The sequence below is a fragment of the Diabrotica virgifera genome, chromosome 7, assembly GCF_917563875.1.
Source record: "Diabrotica virgifera virgifera chromosome 7, PGI_DIABVI_V3a".
Lineage (NCBI taxonomy): Eukaryota > Metazoa > Arthropoda > Insecta > Coleoptera > Chrysomelidae > Diabrotica > Diabrotica virgifera.
In genome coordinates, this window is record NC_065449.1 from 148,767,857 (window position 1) to 148,779,693 (window position 11,837).

The 11,837-nt window shown below is 30.4% G+C and overlaps 1 protein-coding gene across 2 annotated transcripts in view; it reads left to right on the plus strand.

Moving 5' to 3' along the window:
• LOC114334005 (uncharacterized) overlaps positions 1-11,621 on the plus strand; it is a 42,343-nt gene extending 30,722 nt beyond the window's left edge. For both annotated transcript variants that reach the window (XM_028284005.2, XM_028284004.2), the window contains one exon: positions 11,275-11,621. In XM_028284005.2, the coding sequence (XP_028139806.1) occupies positions 11,275-11,534 (260 nt within the window). In that variant the 3' untranslated portion in view covers positions 11,535-11,621. The remainder of the gene's footprint in view (positions 1-11,274) is intronic.
• The last annotated feature ends 216 nt before the right edge of the window (positions 11,622-11,837 follow it).

The window sequence follows — 11,837 nt, forward strand, 5'->3', positions numbered from 1 at the left end:
AAAGGATTTAGAAAATTATGTTTAATACAGTGTTATAGAACTTTTACTTAGCTTTGTAATGGTTTTTGGATGAATCTCACATTTCAAAATTTAACGGAGTTATTTAAAAAAAACCAATAACATTTTCTTTGAAAACATTTTATAGCGGAGATTTTGTATGTATACAGGTTGTGGGAAGTCCAATTAGTCGTTTGTTGTAGGAGATACGAAAAAAGTTTATTTAGGTAAGATTGGGGCATAGATAATATCAGAATTTAAATACATTTCCAAATATACAGGGCCACCCATATTGACAGGGTGAAACAAAATTATCTTTTGTTTAATGGAACACCCTGTATATTTTTACATTTTTGGATTCTCCTCTATGTTTTATTTCTTAAAATATCAGGTTTTGTGATGTTATACGAAGTAGTTTAAAAGATAATTACGTTTTTAATTTCAAATTTCATAGCAATATTCACCCCCTGTATAATTGTAGTGATTTGACATCAGAAAATCAATTTATGTTCAAGTGATTTTTAATATAATCTATTATTGTTAAAAATTATTAATCTAGCAAAACGTTTAATTTTAGCTAATACAGGGTTGGTCGAAACTGAATGAGTGTTTTCTCAAAGTTTGAGAGTATGAGTTTTCTCAAACGGAGCAGCCTGTAATGCCTGTAATGAGCATTGTAATGAAATGCTATTGTATGGAACTTTATTACTTCCCACCCTGCCAGTGAGAACTGAATTTATTTTTGAAATCCCTAACTTTATGTCTTTAATTATTTTAAATATTGTAAACGATTAAAAAACAATCAAATTAAATTGAAATGAATAACCAGTGTATATCTTCCACATTTACTTCATATTTAACGTAGCCTGTACCATAACATTGCACAGATTATTATCCCTGTATAGCAACGATATACCATGAATGTGAATTCATACTTGAGAAATGTCCTATATCCAGTCTCACAAAAAAAGGGATTCCTCAAACATAATATATATGAAGACAAAATCAGCCAAAGTGATTTGCGATATCTAATTAAAGGCACTACCAAGTTGGTTTTGTTGAATATAGCATGGAAGCACGACGATACTTTAGTGATAAGCGTATTTTTCGTAGTAGCTATAGTATGTTGTTTTATATTATGTATTACCTATATTAAATTAGTTTTATTATGTTTCGTTTATCTAAAAAAATGTAAAACAAACAAAAATTCTGTTTTTCTTGTCGTTGTTTTTTCGTATAGGTATTGTTTTATATTGTAGTAAATTGAATTTAGTTTTAGTATGTTCCGTTTGTTTGTAGAATTATATTTAATTAGATTTGCTTTAATTACTAAAATAAATAAATTTTCAATTATATTTTATGTATTTGTGGAAAAGGAAACCTAGCATTAGCGGCCACATTTCTATAACGGCCAATTGTTTTCTATTTTTAGTGGCCGTTATTGTCAGGTTTTACTGTACCAATGATATTTTATTAAATTATGAAATATTATTTAAATAAAAAATTTATAAACTTGATAAAAGAAAGTTTGCTTAGAATTTACTCCTCTATCTAATTATGGGGTTATTTTTAATAAAATAGTGTTCACACATGACAAGGGGTAACATCCACCCCCAGGATAAAAACGCAAGTTGGTACCACATCATTTTTGTTTCTTGAGGTATCCTCTAACTACTTACCAATTTTCATGAACATTGATGGAGGTTCAACGAAATCAGGGGTGAAAACCTAGTGACTGCCTTTTTGGAAATATAAAAGATTAATTTTTTTCGTGATTGTCGATTTGCTAATTTTCTGATTTTTGGTTGCTATAAGGTTTAAAAAATTAATAAAAATTATAAATCATGCACATAAATGTAAAAAAATATTTATTTTACTTAATTAAACGAGATTGCTTGAGCCAGAATGCTGAAATCTGCATTTTTATCATTAAAAAAAAGGTGGATTTCACCCCTAAAATGCAGAAAGCGCAACTTGGTGCCATATCACTTTTGTTTTTTGAAGTATCCTCTAACTAATCAACAATTTTCATGAAAATCGATGAAGGTCCAAAGAAATCGTGGGTGAAAACATTCAGTGACTACACTTTCAGAAATATAGAAGAATAAGGTTTTCGTGATTTTCGACTTGTTAATTTTCGGATTTTTTGTTGCTATAAGGTTTGAAAAATTAAAAAAAATGTAATTCGTGCACATAAATATAAAAAAAATATTTATTTTTCTTAATTAAACGAGAGTACTTGCGCCATAATGCGGAAATCTGCATTTTTTACAATTTAAAAAGTAGGGGTGTATTACATCCCTAAAATGCAAAAGCGCAAGTTGATGCTATATATCTTTTATTGCTTGAGGTATCCTCTAACTACTTACCGATTTTCATGAAAATCGATGAAGGTTCAACAAAATAGGAAGTGAAAACTTACAGTGACTGCACTTTCAGAAATCTAAAAAATAATTTTTAAAAAAGGGGTGTATTTCACCCCTAAAATGCAAAAAGCGCAAGTTGGCACTATGTCACTTTTGTTCCTTGAGGTATCCTTTAACCACTCACCAATTTTTATGAAAAATCGATGGAGGTTCAACGAAATCTGAGGTAATAACTCATATCCACCTTCATTGACTCCACTAGTTGTAAAGATAAGGGATGCACGAACCCAACATAGTGTCAAAGTATAGTTTATTAATAAAAATTAAATTTTTTGTCCGACTTTGGATTTGTTCCAATATTTTTGTGGGACACTTAGATTTTTTGATTTAGAATATAACTAATTATAACCTGATACGTTTGTCGGAAATGTTTTTTTTTAATTCGAGAAAAAAACTATAGAACGACGTTTGTCGTTGTTCAAGGAGTATGTACACTAATTATCAGATCACAATTTTTCTAAAATTTTCCCTATTGTCGGAAAATTTTTTAAGAAAATTTTGGGTACAGCTCTTCGTCATACCTTTTTAAATGTTGTACTTACCGTGTGTACCTATTTTCAGCTAATTGGATTAAAAAATAACCGAGAAAAACAGTTTTAAATTTTTTTTTGATAATACCTCCTCGTCGATAGCCTAAAAGAATTAAGTTTTCTGTTCGTTTGCCCCAACATTTTTGTCGGAAAAATGGTTGTAAAGATAAGGGATGCACAAACCCAGCATAATTTAAAAGTATAGTTTATTAATAAAAATTAAATTTTTTGTCCGACTTTGGATTTGCCCCAATATTTTTGTCGGACACTTAGATTTTTTGATTAAGAATATAACTACTTATAACCTGATACTTGTGTCGGAAATGTTTTTTTTTTAATTCGAGCAAAAAACTATAGAACGACGTTTGTCGTTGTTCAAGAAGTATGTACACAAATTATTAGATCACAATTTTTCTAATATTTTCCCTATTGTCGGAAAATGTTTTAAGAAAATTTTGGGTACAGCTCTTCGTTATACCTTTTTAAATGTTTTATTTTGTGTGTACCTATTTTCAGCTAAATGGATTTAAAAATAACCGAGAAAAACTGTTTTAAATTTTTTTTTTGATAATACCTCCTCGTCGATAGTCTAAAAGAATTAAGTTTTCTGTTCGTTTGCCCCAACATTTTTATCAGACAATTACATTTTTTGTTTAAGAATATAATTGTTTGTAACTTACTACTGTGTGAGCGGCCGTGGGTAACGGCATAAACGCTGGCCTCATACGCCAGTAGACGTGGGTTCGATCCCTGCCAAAGACAAACCATTTTCATTTCCAATAATGACACGAGCCGTCTCACCGTGCCTCGGAGAGTACGTTAAGCCGTCGGTCCCCCTGGGCTAGTGTACATCGACACTAGTTACTTGAAACAGGGTTAAAGATGTAATTGGCGCTGGAACTATCCGAAAGGATCTCCCCGGCAAAAATGCCATACGATATTATTATTATTACTTACTACTGTTGCAAGGGATGCACGAACCCAGAATAATGTCAAAGTATAGTTTATTAATAAAAATTAAATTTTTTGTCCGACTTTGGATTTGCCCCAATATTTTTGTCGGACACTTAGATTTTTTGATTTAGAATATAACTACTTATAACCTGATACTTTTGTCGGAAATGTTTTTTTTTTAATTCGAGAAAAACTATAGAACGACGTTTGTCGTTGTTCAAGGAGTATGTACACAAATTATTAGATCAAAATTTTTCTAATATTTTCCCTATTGTCGGAAAATTTTTTAAGAAAATTTTGGGTACAGCTCTTCGTCACACCTTTTTAAATGTTTTACTTAGCGTGTGTACCTATTTTCAGCTAAATGGATTAAAAAATAACCGAGAAAAACTGTTTTAAAATTTTTTTTGATAATACCTCCTCGTCGATATCCTAAAAGGATTAAGTTTTCTGTTCGTTTGCCCCAACATTTTTGTCAGACAATTACATTTTTTGTTTAAGAATATAATTACTTGTAACTTACTACTTTTGTCGGAACAATTGTTGTAAAGATAAGGGATGAACGAACCCAGCATAGTTTAATTGTATGGTTTATTAATAAAAATTAAATTTTTTGTCCGACTTTGGATTTGCCCCAATATTTTTGTCGGACACTTAGATTTTTTGATTTAGAATATAACTACTTATAACGTGATACTTGTGTCGGAAATGTTTTTTTTTAATTCGAGAAAAAATCAATAGAACGACGTTTGTCGTTGTTCAAGAAGTATGTACACAAATTATCAGATCACAATTTTTCTAATATTTTCCCTATTGTCGGAAAATTTTTTAAGGAAATTTTTGGTACAGCTCTTCGTCATACCTTTTTAAATGTTTTACTTAGTGTGTGTACCTATTTTCAGCTAAATGAATTTAAAAATAACCGAGAAAAACTGTTTTAATTTTTTTTTTGATAATACCTCCTCGTCGATACTCTAAAAGAATTAAGTTTTCTGTTCGTTTGCCCCAACATTTTTGTCAGACAATTACATTTTTTGTTTAAGAATATAATTATTTGTAACTTACTACTGTTGTCGGAAAAATGTTTGTAAAGATAAGGCCGATAAGGGATGCACGAACCCAGCATAGTGTCAAAGTATAGTTTATTAATAAAAATTAAATTTTTTGTCCGACTTTGGATTTGCCCCAATATTTTTGTCGGACACTTAGATTTTTTGATTTAGAATATAACTAATTATGACCTGATACTTTTGTCGGAAATGTTTTTTTTTAATTCGAGAAAAAAACTATAGAACGACGTTTGTCGTTGTTCAAGGAGTATGTACACAAATTATCAGATCACAATTTTTCTAAAGTTTTCCCTATTGTCGGAAAATTTTTTAAGAAAAATTTGGGTACAGCTCTTCGTCATACCTTTTTAAATGTTTTACTTACCGTGTGTACCTATTTTCAGCTAAATGGATTAAAAAATAACCGAGAAAATCTGTTTTAAATTTTTTTTTGATAATACCTCCTCGTCGATAGCCTAAAAGAATTAAGTTTTCTGTTCGTTTGCCCCAACATTTTTGTCAGACAATTACATTTTTTGTTTAAGAATATAATTACTTGTAACTTACTACTTTTGTCGGAAAAATGGTTGTAAAGATAAGGGATGCACGAACCCAGCATAATTTAAAAGTATAGTTTATTAATAAAAATTAAATTTTTTGTCCGACTTTGGATTTGCCCCAATATTTTTGTCGGACACTTAGATTTTTTGATTAAGAATATAACTACTTATAACCTGATACTTGTGTCGGAAATGTTTTTTTTTAAATTCGAGCAAAAAACTATAGAACAACGTTTGTCGTTATTCAAGAAGTATGTACACAAATTATTAGATCACAATTTTTCTAATATTTTCCCTATTGTCGGAAAATTTTTTAAGAAAATTTTGGGTACAGCTCTTCGTCATACCTTGTTAAATATTTTACTTAGTGTGTGTACCTATCTTCAGCTAAATGGATTTAAAAATAACCGAGAAAAACTGTTTTAAATTTTTTTTTGATAATACCTCCTCGTCGATAGTCTAAAAGAATTAATTGTAGTAAAGAAAAAAGAGACGTTCTCACAAACAATTTATTTTACAACTGACGACCGGTTTCGCTGTCTACAATATTCACAGCATCTTCAGGTCACGGTAAAAGTAAAATTAAATGCTACAAATAACAAAAAACCAGAGTTAGTTAAGTGGTCTGGTTGAAATCAAAGGGTAAAGATCAAGCCAATATTAAAGTATATATATTTATGCATACATATAAATACTAAAATGTACGTAAATATGGTTTAACAACCCTCACATTCACATACATGCAAGCATTCAAATGTAGTGGCAACTAAAGTATGTCAAGTATAAGTATAAAATGTACACTTACTTTCCGGTATAAGGGAAGAATATAGTAGTATTCAATATCATACTTTTTCTCCAAATTATGCTAAAGGGAGAGATGGTAGAGGGACAGATCTGATTGTAATGTACAAACAAAACAAAACAAAACAAAATAATTGGCAGGATTATTTTTGGCCAATTATTTTGTTTTGTTTGTACATTACAATCAAATCTGTCCCTCTACCATCTCTCCCTTTAGCATAATTTGGAGAAAAAGTATGATATTGAATACTACTATATTCTTCCCTTATACCGGAAAGTAAGTGTACATTTTATACTTATACTTGACATACTTTAGTTGCCACTACATTTGAATGCTTGCATGTATGTGAATGTGAGGGTTGTTAAACCATATTTACGTACATTTTAGTATTTATATGTATGCATAAATATATATACTTTAATATTGGCTTGATCTTTACCCTTTGATTTCAACCAGACCACTTAACTAACTCTGGTTTTTTGTTATTTGTAGCATTTAATTTTACTTTTACCGTGACCTGAAGATGCTGTGAATATTGTAGACAGCGAAACCGGTCGTCAGTTGTAAAATAAATTGTTTGTGAGAACGTCTCTTTTTTCTTTACTACAATAGTATGGACTCACACATGCAACCCATTCATTATTTAAAAGAATTAAGTTTTCTGTTCGTTTGCCCCAACATTTTTGTCAGACAATTACATTTTTTGTTTAAGAATATAATTATTTGTAACTTACTACTGTTGTCGGAAAAATGTTTGTAAAGATAAGGGATGCACGAACCCAGCATAGTGTCAAAGTATAGTTTATTAATAAAAATTAAATTTTTTGTCCGACTTTGGATTTGCCCCAATATTTTTGTCGGACACTTAAATTTTTTGATTAAGAATATAACTACTTATAACCTGATACTTGTGTCGGAAATGTTTTTTTTTTAATTCGAGAAAAACTATAGAACGACGTTTGTCGTTGTTCAAGGAGTATGTACACAAATTATTAGATCACAATTTTTCTAATATTTTCCCTATTGTCGGAAAATTTTTTAAGAAAATTTTGGGTACAGCTCTTCGTCATACCTTTTTAAATGTTTTACTTAGCGTGTGTACCTATTTTCAGCTAAATGGATTAAAAAATAACCGAGAAAAGCTGTTTTGAAATTTTTTTTTGATAATACCTCCTTGTCGATAGCCTAAAAGAATTAAGTTTTCTTAAGAAATAGAGTTTGTTTAAGAATATAATTACTTGTAACTTACTACTTTTGTCGGAAAAATGGTTGTAAAGATCAGGGATGCACGAACCTAGCATAGTTTAATTGTATGGTTTATTAATAAAAATTAAATTTTTTGTCCGACTTTGGATTTGCCCCAATATTTTTGTCGGACACTTAGATTTTTTGATTTAGAATATAACTACTTATAACCTGATACTTGTGTCGGAAATGTTTTTTTTTAATTCGAGAAAAAATCTATAGAACGACGTTTGTCGTTGTTCAAGAAGTATGTACACAAATTATTAGATCACAATTTTTCTAATATTTTCCCTATTGTCGGAAAATTTTTTAAGAAAATTTTGGGTACAGCTCTTCGTCAGACCCTTTTAAATGTTTTACTTAGTGTGTGTACCTATTTTCAGCTAAATGGATTTAAAAATAACCGAGAAAATCTGTTTTAAAATTTTTTTTGATAATACCTCCTCGTCGATATCCTAAAAGAAATAAGTTTTCTGTTCGTTTGCCCCAACATTTTTGTCAGACAATTACATTTTTTGTTTAAGAATATAATTACTTGTAACATACTACTTTTGTCGGAAAAATGATTGTAAAGATAAGGGATGCACGAACCCAGCATAGTTTAAAAGTATAGTTTACCAATAAAAATTAAATTTTTTGTCCGACTGTCGATTTGCCCCAATATTTTTGTCCGACACTTTGATTTTTTTATTAAGAATATAATTACTTATAACCTACTAATTTTGTCGGAAAAATGGTAATAAATAAAAAAATTTCAGGAAATTGACATCTTCGGCGCATCCGACTGCGCATATGCCCCGTGAAAATTGTCCGATAAGTTTGCCACATTATTGTAAAAAGGTTTTATGGTAGATTCAGTTAAAATTATCCATGTGGTAATAAATTTATTTTTTTCATAAATTTTACATATTTAGCGTGTCCGACGCGTCATATGCCCCAATATTTTTGTCCGACAAAATTGTTTTCGCTGTTTATATGATAAAAACCATTGATTAAAATAAAATGACCAATGTGGTTATAAATTTTTTTTCTTGCATAAAATTGACAACTTCGTCACCGCTTGACAGACAAACGCCCCACTACCATAATGCGCCAAGCTCCAAATTTGTCCGACTCCACCAAAATAACAAGTACAAAAAGTTTCAACGGTGTGGTCATAAATAATAATTTTATATGTGGGCCCAAGGCCTATAAAGTGTTGTTAATATAATAATTTTCAAGTTCCAGGTTATTTAATTATATAATCAAATTTAATTATATAAACAACGTTTAGTTGGTAAATAAAGAATTTTTTTCAAAAAGTGATAAGTTTTGGGTCCAAAAAAGTATAATGTGAGAGCGAATTGTGTGTATTCCTGAGAATATCTTGTGGCCTTTGGAACTTTTTTCTGCAACAGTACCTAAGTTTTTACAATTTCGGCCAATGATTTATTAAGAAATTTGTCACATAATTTTTTAAACTGCTCTTACTCTTGTTTTGTACCGTTTTGTTTTTTACATATTTTTCTATTCAAAAGTTTTCTTTTTAAAAACCTGATTTTACATTTCAGTTTAGATTCACGTGGCAAGTTATACATAAAAGATGCTGGTGTTTGTAATGATACTGAAGGTGATAACTGGGAAACATCTTTTGTAATTATTGTAGAAATGTGTCCATCTTTTTTCTTACTGGGGCTGATACAAACTTGTTTAGAGGATATTACCTGTAAATTTTCCGCCGAAGGCGTTATTCTATTATCTGAAAAATCATATCTTTTTATTATTGAAATTATTGATATTTACCTAATTTTTTACCTGACAATATTTGAATTTTTTTTCGGCGGCTCCTCAGACGTATTCGCGCAGATATCTTTAGATTCGGTAAAAATTGACGGCAAAGCATTGTCATACAAGAGTTTTCGTCGTGAAGATGTGCATAAAAATTTATTTTCAAAATGCTTTTCGCAAATTCTGTATCTAGTTAAATCCTCCTCTAACAAATCTTGTCTTTTAGTAGCTTTTAACAATAGCTCACTCCTATAACATAAGATGTTTTTTAATAAAAATTTAATGTCTTGTTAATATCTCTTTTATTTTTTAAGATTATTTTGACTATCTTCAATAACAGGGCGTTATTCATTCTTACTAGTAACTAAAATTTACTGTTTTCAAGACAGGATTTTTTTCACACTTATCAAAATATTTCTTGAAAAAATACTATTTGAACTATTTCTAACGCACATAGCTTGAGTAACCATTTTATGTAAGTTTCGAGATTAATATAATTAATATGATATAAGTAATATGCCGCTTAATCAGTATTTAGAAAGTAAATCAATTTATTAATGATACTACATACCTTACTTCATCCTTTGGCAATCTAAAAAATGATATTCTTTACTGTAGAGGTTATTCAGGAACTGACAATAAGCTTAAGCCTATATACTAAGCGAGCTACTAAGCGACTACCCTTTTGGTAACTCAAAGAGGGAGGAGTTTACCAAAACTCGGTACCAGAGTTATCGTTAAGGTTTCGCATCTGTGTTGGGTTAATCTGTGTCTATACAGTGACGAGCGCGCTAATAACCGGCAAAATAACGCTAAAGATGGAAAACAATACATTGTGGAGTAAAAATAGATGAAACTAGCAGAGGTGGAAATTATCGATATAAACGTATAAATTAACATTACTTTACATAGTTTCCCACCTTTAGACCTATCGGAGGAGTATGACAACTGTCACTGTGACAGGAGAATTTTATAAAATACACCCGTCACAGACGTCTAAAGGTAGGAAACTATGTAATGTAATGTTAATTTATACGTTTATATCGCTAAATTTCCCAGCTCTACTAGTTTTATTTCTTTTTATTTCACAATGTATTATGTTTTCCATCCTTGGCGTTATCTTGCCGGTTATTAGCGCGCTTATCACTGTATATTTAGTATACATGATATACGCTTGCAAACATTATTTACGACGACGTTCCCGATAAAATAGATGTTTAAGCTGCCCTCTGATACGAAAAAATCTTTAATTCTAGTCCGCAATTCCGGAGTGTCAGACGGTGGATCGGTCTGCCTCCTTCAGCATTGCCCATATGTACGCATCAGGTGGCGTTAGGCCTGGTGAATGGCAATTGGAAGAGACTCCCCGGCCGTGTGACAGGTTGTCCCGTCCTGCTGAAACTGAAACCATTGTTGATTTTAAGCTTGGACCGTTTTCGCGATCTTTTCCGTATGACCGGAAATAGTCTTTCCACGATAAAAAATGTTTCTGCAAAACTGAGAACCAGCGTAAAGCACCTTACATTAACACGACATTCACATACGTTATAACGACGTTCGCAAACTACTCAGTACGTTTCGGCACATGACACATACAAATTTGAGACATACGCATTTCAGTACTGGTTTATTTGGCCGCATGACGTATTTGTCCCATATCAACTCCATATTGTAGGTGAATAAGGGATTTGTCCTTTATTCACCTACACTTAACTAAACATACTACCTACTAAAATATATTTTATGTTTAAAATTATGCATTGAAATTACAGTGGAAGACAATTCTCGGAAAAGGAAAAATTCGTGGAATTATTTATTTATCAAATTGATTTAAAATTCTTTGTTGTTGAGTTGGGTTTTTCTTACTGTAGGTAATGTAGATAACGTATAATGTAGTAATTGCAGGTTTAATATTAAATAAAGATCAATTTTATTATTTTTCAGAAAAATGTCCAGATATTACTCCTTTTTCATCAAATCTTGTCAGGGATATAGAAACTGCTAATTTATTATTACTCGGTCAAGATAAAAAACCAGAAGAAAAACTAGTTAAAGAAGAAAGGACGCCTGTATACAATATTAAACAAAGAGCAATGGCAAACACAAATGCAGTGTATAGAGCAAACAGAAATGTTATTTCTGGAGTAGATTTGGATATCATTGGGAACCCCAATGGACAAGATGCTAATGATGCTTCTAGTTAAATTACTTACGTGATACTTAATATTTAACATTACTTTAATATTTATTTTTGATAAGACTTTGATTTTTTCAATAAATGTGATATTTTGTGTATTAGTTTTATTCTGAACAAGATAGACAATTAATCATCTTGAAATTGATTATTCTCAACAAATTAAAAGACTATTTCAGAAGAAAAATTTAAGCGTTAAATAAAGAAGAGCTTATTTCAAAACCATCTTAAATCTAAAATTACCATGTTTCTGTTCTTGCATTAATAAATCCATTAAACGTGTGTACACTGCGCGTCGGTAAAAAGAGATCAC